The sequence below is a fragment of the Rattus norvegicus genome, chromosome 9 (genome assembly GCF_036323735.1).
Source record: "Rattus norvegicus strain BN/NHsdMcwi chromosome 9, GRCr8, whole genome shotgun sequence".
NCBI classification, from domain to species: domain Eukaryota; kingdom Metazoa; phylum Chordata; class Mammalia; order Rodentia; family Muridae; genus Rattus; species Rattus norvegicus.
The window spans coordinates 65,939,690-65,958,886 of NC_086027.1; the positions used below are offsets into that span (position 1 = coordinate 65,939,690).

Here is a 19,197-nt window from a genome sequence, read left to right on the forward strand (position 1 = left end):
TTACTATCTTGGAAAAAAAGCAGCATAAAGAATCGAATCTCTGAATGAGCAGAAACACACACACGCGCGCGCACACACACACACACACACACACACACACACACTGGTTGTGACTTCACTAGAGTTCCCAGGCTTCCAGAAGCTGTAATAACTATAGTCCAGCATATAAAAGAACACACTCCTTCCTTTTACTCCCAGCAGTAGGTAAACATGATCAGCAAACGACCTTGAAGCTGCATGATTCTTTTGAATTTTTTTTGTCAAAGATGGTATGTTTAAGCATTTTTAACAATCAAATTTTAAAAAGAAAAACTTATAGACAACACTTAGAGAAAAGAAACTCTTCTGAGCCACATAACCACACTGTGTAATGAGTTATTTATCCTCTTTACATGGGAGTGAGTATTAATATTTAAAAACAGATACCCTACCAGAATCATAAGGGCTCAAAGATTTTGAGAATATGTCGAAAAGAAATTGATTTTAATTCAGTTTGCAGTACACTTAACTTCTGGATAGCTCAACATTGTTACATCCCTTTAAGTCATATATTTAGCATAAAATGCTCTCCCTTTTTCTTGATCTAAATTGTGTGGCTGATGTATCCAAAAGCTTGTTTGCTCAAGGGCAATCTTGTAAACAAGCTCTCAGACACTCAATAGCCAGAAGTATTGCTTTGATACATATCCTGTCTCCCCTGAGGAAGCCTGCAAGTAATAAAACACAATTCATCCTTCACGTCTACCTACCCAGCAGATCATCATGTGGCCCTTGAATGGGGGCAGTGAGCTGTTGGCAAAACTATGAACACCCCCCAGAAAGCTGGACGGATGGAGTCACAATCTTATAAACTGTAGACTAGAGCAGCTCTCAAACATCAGCGTCACAAATTACCCAAATCTCCTCAAAGACTAGTGACATCTGCCTGAGTCAGGCAGAATGTTAACATGTTTGTAAAGATAAAACAACCCTAATATATTTAAAGGGTTAAATTATCTAAATAGCACGTTATTTGTTATGTAAAAGAATTGTGTTTTCAAGGCTACATATAATTTCATATGTAATATATAACTTCTGGTCCTACTACTACTACTATGTTGTAGTACTAGTAGAGTAGTAGTAGTAGTAGTAGTAGTAGTAGTAGTAGTAGCAGCAGCAGCAGTAGTTGTAGTAGTAGTAATAGTAGTAGTAGTAGTAGTAGTAGTAGTAGTAGCAGCAGCAGTAGTTGTAGTAGTAGTAATAGTAGTAGTAGTAGTAGTAGTATGTCTTAACTACTAATTCAGAAGTAATTCTGTGTCAATATTATCTTGTTTAGTCCTCACAGCTTGTAAGACTAATCATTCTTAACCTATGGATCGACCAGATATCCTCTGTATCAGATATTTATATTATGATTCATAACAGTAGCAAAATTACAGTTCTAAGGTAAAAATGAAAAAATGAAAATACTCTTATGGTTGGGAGTTGAGGAACTGTATTAAAGGGTGGCAGCATTAGGAAGGTTCAGAACCACTGAGCTAGATACTTTCATTTCTAATTTTTAGATGACTCTAATTTTTAGACATTAAATCTTGGTGAAATTAAACAGTTGGACCAAGCTGCTGTAATTAGTAAGTTGAAGAGCAGACCTGCGTTCAGACCTGCCGACCGCAGAGGCCTGGTGGGTATACCACTCCAGGTTTGTCTCCACCACACGAACATATCAAAACTCTGTTGCTAACCAAAGCTTTCCTCATGCTTCGGCACTCCTTCTAACTTGTTAATCAGTGGTCAAATCCGAGGTGTTATGTAACGTGGAATAAAACTTTTAAATGTTCATCCTAATGGATTTTGATCTTTACAGGGAATCACTGAAGAAAAACCACAAAGTTGATAAATTATGCTGAGAATTGTTTCTGCAGTCCTAATATATTATTTAAAAACTCTTCCTAAATTAAGGGTTGAATTTTACAATAGAAATATTAAGAATCTTACCTTCCAAAATACTTATGTGTACACACACACACACACACACACACACACACACACTTAGCAAAGAATTAATAACTCATTACCAGAGAATCTATACATAGCTTTAAAAACAAAAGAAATCCAAGATTACCTTTTATCTTCTTATACTTTTTGTACCATCTCCCAAACTCCTGGCACTTGGTTGCTGACACATTGGCATAGTATGTGCTATTTACAATGGATGAAATCATACTCTGAAAAGAAGGGAGAGCTCAGTTAGTTCTCATATACACAAACACTCATTTTAGAGACTAGAAAAGACACCTTGCACGCAGCACATACAGTTTCCTTTGTCTTTTAAACTTAAAGCTATGACTCCTCTGCAAAGAAAATGATTCAATAACAAAAACAGGGCTTCACTATCTCCTGAGTACGCTTGTGTAATAACGATGCTTTCTGAAGCAAAGGTCAATCCTAGAGTACTGTCAAAGTCGGAGAGGCCAGGGCGCACAGACTCTATGCAGCAGGAGGGACGGCCAAGCTGCCGAGCCAGAGCACCAGGTGACATCAGATGCTCCAGCACCAGCAATCCAGATAATGCTTTTCAGATGTCTCTGCTCCTCTTCCAACTGCAACAAGCTTACACAGCCAAGAATCTGAGAACATCCGTGCTACACACTGCAGAACAACGTTTAGGGAAATAAGTTAAATTAATATAATTTATAGAAACGTGTGATTATCACTTGTGTGAAAATTCACCAAATGAGAAACTTAACAGTGCTATTTTCAAGCAGGGGAAACCAAACCTAACACTTCTACTGTGTTTCAACCAAAAAAATTAAAGCTAAAACTTTCTGAGCTCTCACACTCACAACCGTTGCCTCGCTTCCTCCCCTCTTGCCTCAGATCTGTTTGTTCCTGAGGTTAGAAAAAATTAAAGAAAAAAAAAAAAAAAGCAAGGGGGCATAGGCTGATTCAGCCCTGGGAATTTTACACTGTAATCGCACATCTTGACTTATATGAGCTACAGAGAGACACTCCCTGACTCTATGGTATGTCTGAGTCAAAACACTGGACAGATGTCCACTCGTGCCTGAACCGCCTGTGACATTTTACATGTCTGTTTCAAATGAACATTTGATTTCTATAAATATTGTGTAACACTAAGTGGGCATGACTACTCAAGTGTATAAGGCTTGAGAGTGTGCCTATAAATAAGTCTCACCTATCTCAAAAACAAAAGTCATTCCAGCCATGGAAGAGCTCAGGGAAGCTTAGAGCTTCTGATGGCATTTCTATAACACAGCACAGATAAAGAGAATGGCAAGGAATCAAAGTAAGCCACACAGCAGAGGACTCCAACCCCAGCAGAGACTTACGTTTAAAACGTCAGACTTGATTCCTTGTTTCATCAGTAGACACAAGTGGAAGAAGGCGTCTTTAATTCAATTCATAGAAACCTCTCTGGCCTTTACCACACAGCAGATGGCTAGCCTCGCACAGCTGATTGCTAAGGGACATTTTCCCCCTCTGAGGTAAGATTTAAGAGAGCTCCATGCTTTCTGGGTTAGAATGCAAAAACCCACTGGCACCCAAGGGTCTCCTAAGACTCAGGATGGTGGGCCTTCTGCCCCTAAAAGATCTGCCTGGGCCAGACCTGCTTTGTAACCAAAGAAAACTATGCAGCCGCGGGTTGCACTAGCTCCCTCTCTGGTCTGAGATGCATTTGCTCTTCCTAGACAGTGGAACCTTGAGGAAAGTGACAAGCTGCCATCTCCGGTCCTTTTTTCCTCTTCCCCTTCGTGTCTCACATAGTTCTGATGTGGGATGTCTGAGTCATTGAAATTTAACACATGAAGGGACAGGGATGAAATTGTGAAATGCCAAACTCAAATGTCATAATAATAGAAATTCTAACACGGAAGCTACCTAATAAAGCTGCCTGCCACAGCCACGCTGGGGTGTGAACTCGCGAACGCGCTCCCCATCTTTAGTTTGTGATGAACGTTGTCTCCTGGGAGGCACAGGATAGACAGGCACAGCAGAAGTCAAAGTTAGACTTCCTTTCAAAAGCTACACTAGAAATCATCCAAGGACTTGTGCTTTAACTCTGCCAGGTCCAGAAAGGGAGGCTGCAACCCACATCACCCTGCTCCTAGACAATCCCTGTCTCCCTCCCTCTTCAGCCATTCTCTGGACCCTGCTCCAGCTACCAGTTCTGTGGTGCTGCACCAGGCCATCTTGAGCCTCTGTGGGAAGGCAGGGAGAAGGTGTCCTCCATCTACTGGCTCTATCACCAGGGCCCAAATGTCATGCATCTGCTTTAAAGAGGAGGAGGCTAGGCACCGCCTCAGGCAAACTCTCTTCCCCAGATTATTACACATGAGTATCTCTACTGCTTCAGAATGTGGAATAGATTTCAATTCTGAACTAAGCAAAGGAATTGGGTAGCAAAACTAGACACTCCTTGTAACAACTTTTAACTATGAGAAAGAATTGACTGAGTCTGTGATACAATTAGTAATATAATTCTCTTCGCAGAGGATACTCAGTAGTTGTATAGGTCAGTTGTTACATACCATCGTGACCCATGTTAACATGAGAATCCACTAAACTTAAAGGAGATAAGGATATATATTCTCATGCCTTGAGCCTGAATCATGAGATCCTGGAATGTAGTGCAAGATCTTTCTGTGGTGGTACCACCAGTGTTTTAGAAATTTTCACACTTAGCTAGTGATGTACAAGGCTGGGAGGAGCTAACACAGATCCAGCACATGCAACTTCTATGAAAACCAATTATTCCAGAGGTCCCGAGACAGAGGATGTGTGCATACTACACACATACACCCACTCTAAAGCCACTTTAAGCAATTCACTATCACAGACATGGGGATATCCTCTCATCACTTGTCACCTTTTTTCCTTTTTTGGTACTGGGGATCCAACTAGGAGCTTTCCATGTCAAGCAGCTGGTCCACCACCAAGCTACTGGTGCTCCCACAGCCTGTCAATAACAACTTAAACCAGATGAGACGCAGAAGGCAGAATGGGATGAATACTGATTAAAATCCTTCCCACCTTACATTCTGACACTACTATGTATCATTCTTCTTGCTGTATTCAGCACGCAATAGTGTGCAATAGGGGAAGGGTACTTTATTTGATGAGAGTGAGCACACACAACAGTGGTCTTGAACGATTATAAAAGAACTGAAAAACACCAATGTCCCAGTGACATAATAACATTGTAACAAAATGTGTCATTGCTATGCTTTTCAGGCATACTCTGTCAAATAAATCTACTACATTGCTAGTCACAAAAAACTATAGCACACACAACTCTATATTAGCATGCAATGCCTGACAATGACCACAAACATCTCTGGTATTGATTTATGTAAATACTGTATTGCTCCTTCTTCCTCTTTTGGGGTATGCTCTCCTACACACAGTAGTTTAATGGAAAGCCATACGCCGGGCTGTCTCAGTAGCACCTTTGTACATCTCTCCCGGCCCTCGGCTCTTGATTGCACCAGAAGGCCACCGAGTGACTGACCTCCCCTTCTACATTTTTGCATGTGCACTCTGTATGTTCATACGATGCTGATGGAGTCATCTCATTCCTCAAGCTGAATCTCCATCACTAAGGGACCCATGACCAACTACACTTATTCTAGCTAGATTGCCATATCTAAAAATAAGTTTGCTTTTAAATTCTTGAGATAAATTTTAAACCTACTTTTTTTTTTTAACTAGCTGAGGCGACAGATGTCACACCTGATTATAAGTATGGTTTGATTTCCAAACTGAGGGCTTAGAGACTGAAAATGAGAAAGCTACATTGACCAAAGTTAGATACACTGGGAAGTGCCTCACAGAGACTCCACTGCATGAGCTCATGCTCATATGCTGCCGTCCCACACAAACTCTCTACTTTAGTTAGATTTTTTAATTACATTTGTATTTCTTTATTTAGCTTGTGTGGAGGTTAGAGGACCACTCCTGGAATCCAGTTCTTTCCTTCCATTGTGTGTGTGTGTGTGTGTCCCAGGCTCTAACTCGGGCCTTCCAGTTTGGTGGCAGGCACCTTCACCACTGAACCCTCTCACTGGCCCTCATAGTTTCTTAAGAGGAGAAGCTGACTAGTGGTGAGAAGAAAATGTTCCCTGCTACCTCATAGTGCTTCAGCTGTTTGCAGACAAAATAAGAAACAAGGGGACAAAAAATAAAATAAAAATGAATTAGGATGGGGGTGTCAGTTCACATAGGAAATCCCAATATAACAAACAGGGATAAAGAAGAGGCTGGCCATTGTCACATAGCAAGTTTGAGGACAGCCTGAGATACATGAACTTTGTTTACAAAGAAAAGAAGGTGGGTACAGTGGCAGGTGCCAGTGATGGTGACTGAGCACTCAGAACTAAGAAGCGTAAAGACTCTGTATGTTCAAGGCTAGTCTGATCCTGGGAAGCAAATCCCAAGCTAGTCAAGGCTACAAGTGAGACCTTGTCTCCCAAACAAAAAGCCATGACAGTCAAAGGATTTAGAATTCCAGGAAAGGAAGGAACCTGACGGGCATTCCAAAGGTAATAGGCTGGCATGTGGTACCCATCCTCCATCCCAACCCTCAAGGTGAAGGCAGGATGAGCAGTTCCAGGGCAGCCAGGGATCCCGTCTCAAAACAAAGGCACAGTAACAGCAGGAGGTTGACACTTCCGCTCATCCTTGTCTGCCTTGATTTATAAAGAAAATGCAGACAGATGAGGCCTGAGTGCCTCCCTTTCCTCTAAAACCAAAGGTAAAATGATGGATAAACTTCACCAAATTCCTGAGGGGCAAGGTGGGACAGGTTTGTGTGAAAAGCCACGTGACTCTGAGAGTTGGGGAAATGCAGACACATAATACATCTGTTATGAAGAAGAGTTGGAGAAGTGGTGACCAACAGCCCCTAGTGGAGCACCCCAGGGGAAGAGGGCTGTCCCCTGGCTTCTCTCTGTACTCTGCAAATGCAAGTGGCAGGCAATGGGTGACAGCATGCACACTTTGCTCACTTTCTGCCTTTTCAAGCTGCTTCATGGTGTGTTAGGGAACCTACTAAACACAAGATTATAATGGCACTTTTGGACTAGTAAAAGTAAAGACTGTTGTGTCACATGCCGTGTCAGTGGTGGCCTTCTACTGTCTTCTCCTAGCCCCACTCGTATGAGGATGGGAAGTACACAAATTCACAGAAAGGAGAGGTTAGCAGTATCTAACAAGAAAAAGGAATGGAACATTATCACTCAGGGGTTATAGGCCCCGTGTGGGGCAACAGAAGGTATAAAGACATGGGTGGTGGTGATACAGCATCAAGGAGGGGCGCAATACTACTCACCTGCAGACTTTAAGGGGTTAAAAGACTAACCTCCTTTCAGATATTTATCACAAAACCCCAGGTTTATATCAAGACTTCGGGACCGGTAGAAGGTGCATGACTCTGGAGTTATGTGTCCTCCCTTCCCTGTTAACAAGGCTGGCTGGGACTCAGCCCTCTTGACCCTCATAAGAACCTTGCTGAGCTAAGAGTGGACGAGCTTTGCTGAGGTGAATGACCAAACCTCTCAAAAGCCAGCCGAGAGTAAAGGAGACACCAGATGCTGTATTTGTGGCACATTCAGGCTGTTTTGTAGGTTTGGTGACTCACAATGGCATCAGGGGACAAGAGTGGCTATCCCGATTTATGCACGCTCTGAGAGGTGAAATAAAAAATAAATACAGACAGCCAACAACAACCTATACTTCCCGAGCATCTGGCCAGACAGAACAGCTAAATCATGACTTCCCCTTAAACACACAGTCTGCAATTGTTGCCTTTTTACGGACTTCTCCACATTTCTCTTCTGCCTTCAAGGTTTCTTTTTTAAATTATAGGCCACTGTGATGTTCAAGAAAACATACACTATCCACTGAAACCTTTATGTAACAGCCAAGCTCCTGCAGGAACCACTTAGCTTTGGTTCCTTCCTTGGAGCGCTTCGGTTTCTTATTTTCATGGTCTCTTTTAGTTTATGATCCCGCAAAAGTGAGTTGTCGTTGTTCCTAATGATGCATTTTTGTGTGGTAACTTTATTTAAAAAAAAAAAAAAACCTCCCATAAATATATACAATATATATTTCTGTGGAAGGTTTTATTGAATGTTTAAATATATACAATATGCATTTTATATATTATACATAAATATATAAAGACCAGTCTCTAACAATGAAACAGGGCAAAGGATCACCTATTTACCAAGATGTGTGGTTGAGCATGGCAAATCCATCCTGCCAATGAAGTAGGGCGACCACTGGGAATGTCGACTTTGGAACTAGAGGTCTGGCACTGGGCCTCAACCTGGCACTTAACCAGCAGAAGTTTCAACATGAAAAAAACTTAAGTGACTCCCTCTGTCACGATGACCTATCTACACAATAGGAAAGCTGATGACTGTGCTTCAAAAGTGTCTCGCACATTCTCCCTGATTTAAAGCCATTAGAAAGCTCTCCTGGAAGTGACGACTTTCACTCTAAGACCAGGACTCCAGCAGCACAGCATCGCTGCAGAGAGAACAGAGAGAAGACCCTCCCAAGAGACACTGACCTGGGAGAGAGGGCATTCTTTGGCTAATGTGCTCTGGTTCATTTCTTTGAGCAGCTCCTTTAAGGCATTGCGGACGGTGGCGTGGTTCCATTGCTCTGCAGGCAAGTCTTCCAACTTTGAACAACTGCAAAACAGACGGAGAGTGAGTGACACGTGGCCCTCCACCATGGCCCTGGCTGCCTAGGACACAAGTGCTGTGTGGCTCCTGGGTCCTCTATCGGTGTCACAGAAGGCTCCCAAGAAAGGGAAGGGGAGCAAGCTGCTTCTGCAGACTGCAATGGACCCCAGAAGTGACATAGCCCTGTGGTGACGGTCCTTCCTAGAGAAGACTCATTATGGGTCTTCCAGCAAAATTCTTCGAATGCGTGAAGGTTCACCTTTCCTGGAAAAGTCTGGACAAGCTTCTTTTCCAGTCACTAAATAACTTTTGAGAAAGACCCAGAAGAATTGCTAGAAAAGGAAAGAGATGGTCAGTCCCCACCAAAGTAAAAATTCTCTGTACACTGAAGGACAACATTGCTTAAGACACAACTTGCAGACACTTTGCAATAAAAAGGCTGCAGAGAACCCCTAGACATTGGGTTGTACACAGCATTTCTAGTCCCCCTAGAGGCCATAGGCTTTTACTGACAGGCCATAGGCTTTTACTGACTGACCACCACAAAAGAAAGACATATCTAAACAAATGGCCCCTTCAGGAGACAAACCAGAAGACAGCAGAGGGATCTAATGCTTCACATGCTGTGCATTAAGCTCCAGAGAAAGCCAAGAAAAGCCACAGAAGCGGGTGCAGAGAGCCTCTGCCTGCCCCGAAGACGTTCAATGATTTATCAGGCAGCCCTGGGTGCCCAGTTCACTGCCTCTGAAAAGAGCATAAAACAGTTGGAATGTGGGCCATAAGGATGCCTAGTGAGGCATCCCCAGCTCCCCTCCGCTCCCCGTCTTCATTTCACCCACTGTCTAGAAATTAACGAAGACGAGCTGATCTCCACAGTGGATGGAGGCTCCATGCAGCACCCCTGAGAGGAAGTGGAGACAGCCGCTGAGAAATCCCCACCTTTGTAATTGGATCTTCAGCGTCACAACGTGATAGACATCTTGCAGCATGTCGGCCACGGTGGCATCAGGGGCGTCTGTCACATAACTGAGAGGGAGAGGGTTCCACCTCCCCAGCTTGATTATTCCTGCACGGGGGAAAAAACCACAATAAACATATATCTGCTATTTATTAAACCCTTCCAGTTTGTTCAGTGTCAAGAAGGTCATTCGACAGTCAACATGGAGCACACCCACTCTGACAGTTTACGACCTGGTGCGATGAGGAATCTCTTTCTGGCTGACAACTAGGTTAGTGAACTACACAAGGGAGATAAGGAATGAAAAGAATGAGGTTTGATCATGGACAACTGGTTCTTTTATGTTTTCCTGTGTCTTAAATTACTTAGAAAACCATACAGATATTTCCTTTCCCCAAAGTCTTGTTTCACAGTCTAACTTAAGACTGACGCTAAATATATAAGGCTGCTGATTTCCCAGACCAAAAAAAAACCTTCATGTAAATATGAGACTTGATTTTGAATTGAATGAACAAGAAAGCTGATGTGTGGGCTCCATACAGTCACCTTGTGAATGGGGTGTGATTCCTAGGGCATAGCACTTGGCGCCCCTGGAACAGAGTTCCCCTAACTTTCTGGTTGCAGGTGTCACCTAAGGTTCCTTCAGCTGCCTCTCTGTTTATTCCTGGGTTCTTTTCAGAGTGACAACAGTACCTTTCCCTTTTCCCCTTCAGGGTTCCTGGTGTCTGGGATTAGCCTGGATGAACTCCTGGGCTAGCTTAGGTTGCAAAGAGCAGCAACTCTGGAAGTCAGGTCTGGTGCGGAAAGATTCATGGGATGATCAGGCAGCTTGTGGTGAAATGCTAACTTATTTATTCCTTCTATGGGCCCCTCTGGTCTGGAGTGCTGGGCACACAGAAATTTGATGAAGAAAAAATAAAGAAACTCATTTCACAAATGACACTGGGTAACAAAACTTTTATTCCATGCTATGAAAAATCTGATGGTCCTCTCGGGGATGTCAGAAGTTGTCACATATAAAAATGTTATGCTTTAGAGATAAAAGAAAAACAGCATTTTTTATTTTTCCTTTTGACAATACAGGTGAGTCTAAGTACATTGTTCTCTCAAAATACATATATTTTTATCACCGACGAGAGAGAACACCTGTATACCCAAAGGCACTTTTAAAAGAGTCACGAAATGACTCTGTAGCTGTGGGGCAAAATTCAGAGGGTCGGAAACGAACTCCCCAGGGAGGGCATGTCCTGTCCCAAATGAGAGAAATGAACACGTACTGCCTGACACAATGCTTGAAAACAGGGAGGAAACAGAACAAAAATATTAAAATGATGCACTGTTTCAGTATTAAGACTTAACAATCTGCTACCGAATATGCTGCAGTATAAATAGTGCCTGGACTCAGCTCCAGCAAGCGATGCGGCCCGCATTCATGGCGCCGTATGTCTCCAGTTCTGGCTCCGTAAGTCATCTTTCCCCTGCCAAGAAAAGCTGCTTTTTTGTGGGGGATAGTTTCCCTAACATTCCCTCTCATGACAATGAAAAGTGCACAGCCCGCAGCTCGGAGCAGACACAAAGTGAGCATCCGGGGCGCCTGAACGGCCACCCTGCAGCAGGCTTCCCTCCCTCCCTTCATCTTCTGGCAGGGGCCATATTAATGAGATACTGCAGAACATGTCCAACCTACGACCTTTCTAAAACCACTGTGCGAATTTTAACTTCAATTTCATGATCACCCGCCGGTTAAACAGAAGCTGACCATATCATAAAGGTACTGTTCTATATATTCAGATAAGAGTATAAAGGAAAAAGTGGATGTCGGTGGCTGTGCTCTCTGTGGTTGCCGTGACCATGAAGGTAACCTGAAGAAAACGAAGCCTGCAAACTTCCAGAAATGATTCTCCGGGACATTCTTCCTGCCGTGTGTATCTGCACTTCATTCCCTTTTATTTATTTTTTTTTTGAAGGAACATTACGCAGTGCAGCCAGACACAACCAAATATAGCTGTGTGATTTCACTTATATCAAATCTAAGAGCAGCAAGACTAACCTGTGGGAACAGAAATGAGACACGAAGGCGAGGGAATTCACCGGGAAGGGCTTGCTTGCTTGCTTGGGCTAGTGGCTGCACTAGTATAAAATTTGTCAAAATTCATCAAACCAGTCTCCTTGTATGAATAGGCTTATTGCATATAAATTACGCATGCCAAACATGGTGGCGAATGCCCATAATTCCAATGAGTTTAGAGCCATCCTAGGCTATACAGTGAGCCTAAGGCTAGCTATATGGCATGGTAGTAGGGGATGGCTGTCAGGAAAGTGCTTGCCTTGAAAGTATCGGACCTGAGTTCAGAGCCTCAGTACTCACAGAGGCTGAGCATGGTGTCGTGTGTCCATAACACTGATGCATAGCACTGTGACAGGCAGAGCCCTGAGCTTGCTGGCCCTTCAGCTTAGCCCATCAGTGAGCTTCAGGGTCAGTGAGAGACACTGTCTCAGAAAATAAGGTGACAGCCATGGAAGGAGACACTCAATGTCTAACATATGCACGTGCATTCAGAATACATATGTATATCACACACACACACACACACACATACACACACACATACACACACACACACACACACACACACACACACACACACACACACACACAAGTCCAAAGCTGGCTGGGCTACATAATGTGACCCTATTTCAAACACACACACACACACACACACACACACACACACACACACACACACACACACAAGTTAACCCAATAAGTAAAAAGTAAACCATAGGGGTTGGGGATTTAGCTCAGCGGTAGAGCACTTGCCTAGCAAGCGCAAGGCCCTGGGTTCGGTCCCCAGCTCTGGAAAAAAAAAAAAAAAAGTAAACCATAATTTTCCTTAAAGGGAGGGTGTGTCAGAAGCAATAGGCTGAAGACAGATATCTCCATTTAGGTAAAGTCCCTCCGCACCTCAGTGAGCCAGGAGGAGGCAAGTTTAGGCTGTAACTAGACACACAGGTGCCTCACAGCACTGGATACCTCTACCCAGAGCATCTACCCAAGCAATCCCTGAAGCCTCAAGGGAACGGGGGTACATGCTATTCTCTCTGGCCAGGGAGACAGTGCCCGCTTTTCCTTCTCTCCACTGTCTGGAGGTCACAGTGAACACTCAACTGTCTACCTGGGGCAGAACGGCTAGAGGGGCTCTCTTCAATGTGCTGTCCTCTCAAGCAGGGTTGTCTGCCTAATGCATTAATCTGCTTTGGAAAAACATTCTTTGGAACTGTCTCCTTCCCTGATTGAAAAAAAAAAAGACAAAGATAGTACTTAGAATAGCAGTCAAATGTTAATTAAAGAAATCAAACTGGGAAGCAGTATCCCACAGCAAGTATGAATGAGTGCGGGCTTCCAAGGAAACTGCCTCAGATCATTCCTGGCTTCCACCATCTTCTAATCATGTGACTCTAGAAAGTTACTTAATGTCTCTGTTCCTCAATCTGCTCATCTGTGAAATGGAACTGAAAAGCTAGAGTTTGATTAAAGGAGAGTGTGTGAGTTACAGGTAAGGTCCTTCGTACAAAGCTTCGTCGTACAGAGACTGGAGAGGAACATGTACTCTTCAACTCTTCAGTTACTCCTGTGCAGGAGGACAATCAGCAGCAGGGTGGGGATGCGTTTGTGCAAACCGTGATTTGGGGCCAGCTGTTTCCTTTTCTGCACCTCGGTTTTCCTGTCTGTAAAGTGGGGATGAGGACGATGCTCACTTTTGTGTTACTATGAAGCTTCCGAAGAACAAATGTTCAACAAAAACCAAGGGCAACCATCTTTGCTAAGTTCTGAGTGACGCCACAGCAGCACCTTAGCAAAGCTACAGGAGACGAATCACTCTTGGAAAAGTGTTGGATGAATAGAGAGAACTACCCTAGGGGGAGAGAAAGCTGCAACAACGCAGGCAGGCAGGCAGGCAGGCAGGCAGGCAGGCAGGCAGGCAGGCAGGCAGGCATGGTTAAGTACAATGTTGGCAGACTCAGCCCAGCCTTTAAGGGGGGGCACCAAACCCTACCATGAACGTTAAAACAAGAAAAGAAAAAAGATCTGTCATGGGCTCACGAGGATTGTTCCTGACTCACAGCATTAAGGAAACCTCAGTAAGTCTGGTATAACCAGCCGTACGCAGATGTTACTTCTACAGTCACAATCTAAGCCTCCTCATTCCAGGAGGTAAGAAGGGACGAAAACATTACCAACATTCTTTGACCCAGGCGGGCATATGCACATGTCCGGTAAAGCTCATGGTGGATGAAGATCTATCCTGCTCTGAACAGACAGCACATTCTCACTTTGTCTTCAATGCTGATCCCAAGAATCACTTCTAGAATCGTATATGCGCTCAGATTCCAACCTGGGACTAGCTCAACTCTGAGCACCCTATCTGAAGTAATCTTTTCTCTGCACAGCTGCACGGAGAGTATCTGTACTTGGCTTATGAGTCTTTCCACAATATCCCCTATGCTACTTTACAGGAACCAAGGCTTCTTATTGACTTGGTCTGTTTTTGGTTTTGCTTTTCCTGTTTCTTTGTCCGCTTTTGAGCCAGGGTCTGACTATTATGTAGCCCAGGCTTGCTCAAACTCATGAGTATTGGCCTTACAATGAACTACCACATCCAACATCTGGTGCTTTCAAGAACTATTTGTTCATCTGTAGGGAGCTATGAGTGTACATGGAAGTGAACTAAATGTTAGGAGAAAGTGGCTTTAAAAAAAAATCAGTGGATGACAGCCAGGACTACGAACTGGGCTTCATTTTGTAAAGTTTGAACTACTAGGCCCCTCCTACTCAGGTCGGCTGCTGTGAATCCTTATGCCAATTCCCGAAAACAAGTCCCTCAAGTAGGGGTTGCTTGTCCTCAGTCATACGTCAATCCGGGCATAGACATTTATTCTGACAGAAAGAACTAAATGAAACCCAGGAGTCACCAGATGATAAAGTCCAAAAGGCAGAAGAGTCATTGGCTATACATCAGAATTCTCTGGGGAAAATGGTCCCTTCGAGGAGCCACTGCAGACATAAACAATGTCTCCCAAGTCACCCAGAAATGCATCATCTGTAAACATTCAGAAAATGCCTGGTATTGAAGACTATTACAGATGCAGTTTCAAGGTCTTTGAGTCACAAATTATGGGCCTTTATTTTGGAGTTGAAATTCATATAAATGTTAACATGATTGAATTGAGCACAATATAAATAAAACTGTTTATACCCAGACAAATCTGTTCATTCTGAAATACAAAATGCCAATTCACTCTTTGTGTAATGCATTCAGACCAAATAACAAAATGCAATTGTAGGTAAATTTCCCATTAGTGACATAAAATTAAGTTGGAAATGGAAGCAATTTTTGTCTAAAATTAAAGAGATGCAACAATGGAAACCATTTTTTCACTCTCTCCATGTAATAGCCTTCCAGAGTCAAAGAGTTGATGTTTCACAGAAGGGACCATCAATAGTGTGGGGCGGGGGGAGGATGTTTTCTGTGTTTTATCAGTGTTCATACTCTGCAAAGTCAGAGCAGAATTTCCATTTTTTTAATTATTTTTCTCTAATACATAAAAATCAGAGAGTGTGGGATACTGCAAACAAGCTGAACACTCGAAAAACCACTTAAAGTGGCCCTGAATGTGGTGGTGTAAGCTATAACCAACAGAGCATCAGAAGGTTTGCATGTAGTGCTAAGCATCCATTAAACACATTTTCCCCATGTGTCTGAGTCACAGATATGCTAAGAGATACCAATGCATCTTGTCCCTGGCATTTTGGAGTTTGAATAGAGAAGCGTCTCCTTGCTAAGCACGAAACTAAGTAAAACTCCAGATAAGCCAGGATGATAACTTTCACTCCTGTACCTTAAATGTAAGAACTACTTCATACAAGGGAGGTTTGTGTCAAGTCCTCTGCAGGGCACATGAAAGTTCTCCAAGTTAGCGACATGGAGGGAGTTGCTGACAAAACCTATCCAGCAGACAGATGCATGCAACTAAGCAAGATATCAACAGTACCCTCAAAAGTCAATTTGGTGAGCAACTCTCTTTTATTCCAGGTGCAGCCTGACATTAATTTTAAAAGCAAAGTGAAAACTCAACCTGGGGAAAAATGAGACATTAGCTTTAATATCCAAAGGCTGGAGTTTATATATCTCATAACTCCCTGGAAAAGATCTCAGCAAAAGGAGTGTCAATAAAAACGCCAGTCTCCGAATAACGAAGCCTTGGGGCTTCTGGTTCTCAGTATTATTTCCACGATACACCAACTGCTGACGAGACCCCTTGCAAAACCAGGAGAACTCCTGGCATTGATCGCATCTGTTCACCCTCCTCTGAGCGGCTGTGTCCCTGGGCTACAGCATATCACTTTCTGTTGTTAGGCTAGGCTTTGCTAAAGAAATTAAAAACTGCCTGTCCTATATAATAAGAACAGGGAATTATTTATCCATAAATCACTTTACAGGAAATCACTACCCAGCAGTATGTAATAATTCAGCCTATGCTTCTAACCTGTGGCCTGGCTGTGCTATATCATCAAACTGTGGAAGGGACATGGCATAAATTGTAGTTATTATTGCCTAACCCGTGGTGGAAAGATGCTCAGCGAGGAGACAGAGAGAAAGGGCAAACAAAAGACTGTGCTGGAAACACATGGTTTCCTTCTTTGTGCGTGCGTGGTTCAGCAGACCCCCATCACAAGTTACTGAAGCAGACCAACTCTTCAACACTGTCTATTTTGAAGCTAAAGGCTCTATACATCTTAAATGCATTCAAGTAAGAGAAAATGGAAATTACACTATTCTTTGGGTACTCTATCCAGCTGCCTTTGTAATTTACACAAATTAATGAAACCTCTCAACTCACCAGTCTGGAAGCCTAGAATGCATTTAATCCTGTATTTATAACAGCATAAAAGCAAACACCAGGCAAAAACAAATAACAACTCAGGAAAAAACGCTGAGGCCCTATTGTTATATAAATTCATCTAGAACCAATCGGGTGCATGCACACAGACTTACATATGAGCAAGTGCACGGTTTCCATTGCCCACACACATTTGATCCACTTTCAACAATCTGAGTATTATTAACCAACACAAACAACCAAAGTTTTGATTCTTGAAGTACATTAACCTAGGAGCTAGAGAGACGGCTCAGCCATTAAAAGCACTTGCTGATCTTCCAGAGGAACAAGGTTTGATTCCCTATACCTTCTTGGTGGCTCACAACCATCTGTAACTCTAGTTCCAAGGTAGCCAATGCTCTCTTCTAGGCTCCATGGGCAATAAAACAGATATAGTGCACACAGACATACACAGGCAAAACACCCAAAGACGTAAGAATAATGATTTTAAAAACCAGTAACTTATTCTTATATAAGGTCTATACTTTTCAAGGAAAATTACAGGGAAGATTACTGGTATTTAAGAACTAAAATTAACTTTTAGAGTAGCTTAGAAACAAACTATAGGTAATAAGCAGCATTTCTCAGCTTTTTAGAAATAATCAACCCCATTACAGTACAAAAACCTTCTACACATACGCGCATATGTACATGGGCACACACATACACAGTAGCATTTGGTGTCTTGTAATTCTATACATGTTTTGACATTGCGCAACATAAAGATTTTGTCCCATGTAATAGACCCTGTTTCACATTTGGGAAACGTTATGTTATAACTCTGATTTCTATTAGATTATTTAATATAAGCACTAAGTAACTAGACTAAATTAATAAAGACCTTGTTGCAGAGAGAAAAGGGGGGGGGAGAAAGAGTGAACAAAATTATTCCAAAATTAAATAAAACTTTCTGAAGTTGGTATTTTATAAACCTTTATTTAATTTTCAAAATTCCAATTCTCCTGAAAAACAACCAAAATATCAGACAGGCCATAAAAAATATGGTTGACATTTGTTTCATAAGAGTACCATTTAAAACTATTACATGGAGAATTGGGCAAATGCGAGAAGTGTCCTGTGAAGTTATCTGGGACCAGTTCTAAACTGCTAGCATGGGTTGCAAACTTTCATCAGTGACAGATTTCCTCATTATTGTTTCTAGTTTTAACCACTGCCTGAAAGAATTTCAAATTAAGGGACTAATTTGGGCAGGTAACACAAACAAGAACTCTCCTGTCCTTCCCCTCCCTCCAATATCTTCAATAATCCACAGTATAGGGAACACTCACTGACTCAGACTTACGTGCCTATGCTCTGTTTAGGGTAGCTGCTCTCCCAAACATACTTAGCTAGTGTCTCTGCAAGTTCTAAAGTGAGAAGTTTCCACTAAAGATCAAAGATGACTGCTGCCTTGCAGATTCACATCCTAATTCATTACCCATAATCTTCTCAGAGGGGAGCTAAAGTGGCTCCCCTGAGGGTCTGGCCCTGCAGGAACACTACCGCCTGTCTCAGTAGGCTTGAGAAATCTCAGCAACCTCATGCTCCCAACTACAGGTTCCAGAACGGCCCTTCCAGCATATTCTGTTTCCTGTAATCTGGGATTACGTAATGCCTGATCTTAGGGGTACTATTATGATGGCTTGCAGATTATCATGGAAAAAGTGGCCACATGAATGCAAGAAATATATTATTTATGCTGTACACGCTTTTTCTTTTCTTTTTTCTAATTTTGGTAAGACTCATCATTCTACAATAACCCTGGCTATCATAAACTGACCATGTATGTTGTCCAGGCTGACCTTGAAGTCACGGAGATCCTCCTGCCTCTGCTCGTAAGTGTTGGGTTAAAGGTGTACTCACATCTGGCTATGCAGTACACTTTTATCTATGTTCCAACTCAACAGAGCTCACGGCCATTTACTAAGTAGCTATAACACATGGAAGCAAACCTGGATGAAGTGAGAGTGATGATTGCGTTTGATTTGGAAAATGTCTGCTTTGTGCCCTTCGGAATATGTTAATTTCTTCACTCTGTCTATGTATATGAGATGCACATTGTGTATCCTAGCCTATTAAGCTTTATAATGTACATGATTTACAGGTCTCAGATACTTCACGCTTACGAGATGTCCAGATAGCTCCTTAATTTGCATTTTGGGAAATGTCATATTTAAATACTGTAAAACAAAATTTGAAATATGCCACTATCATTTTAACGGCTATGAGGGAAGCCAAGGGCCCAATACATAATAGGTGCTCTCTCGGCAGACAAATGTTTCTTGAACTGGATCAAAGGCAGACTTACAGTCACAACACACATGGTGATGAATAATAATGACAGCTTATATGAGCCCCATAGAATATTCAGACATGTCAGAAAAATGTCACATGAATTAAAGGGCACGTGAGGTAGGAGAGACTCAGATATCAGTGCTGACTATATGTATAACTAGTCATGGCAGTCGGACTGGACACCTTGTGAGGATCTGAGACGAATGAAAGGGGCAAAACCTAATTCTTATCGTCCCACTCCATGGACAGTGCTGCTTGAGGTGCTCACATTAAATGAGTGCGCTCCAATGTTATTCCTAGAGCAGTTATGAG

At 42.6% G+C, this 19,197-nt stretch overlaps 1 protein-coding gene across 4 annotated transcripts in view; it reads right to left on the reverse strand.

Moving 5' to 3' along the window:
• The window catches only part of Satb2 (SATB homeobox 2), a 186,219-nt gene that overhangs the window by 97,339 nt on the left and 69,683 nt on the right, over positions 1-19,197 (reverse strand). For all 4 annotated transcript variants that reach the window (XM_017596603.3, XM_008767129.4, XM_063267604.1 and 1 more), the window contains 3 exons: positions 9,630-9,756; positions 8,573-8,696; positions 2,102-2,204 (listed from right to left, as the gene is read on the reverse strand). In XM_017596603.3, the coding sequence (XP_017452092.1) occupies positions 2,102-2,204; positions 8,573-8,696; positions 9,630-9,756 (354 nt within the window). The remainder of the gene's footprint in view (positions 1-2,101; positions 2,205-8,572; positions 8,697-9,629; positions 9,757-19,197) is intronic.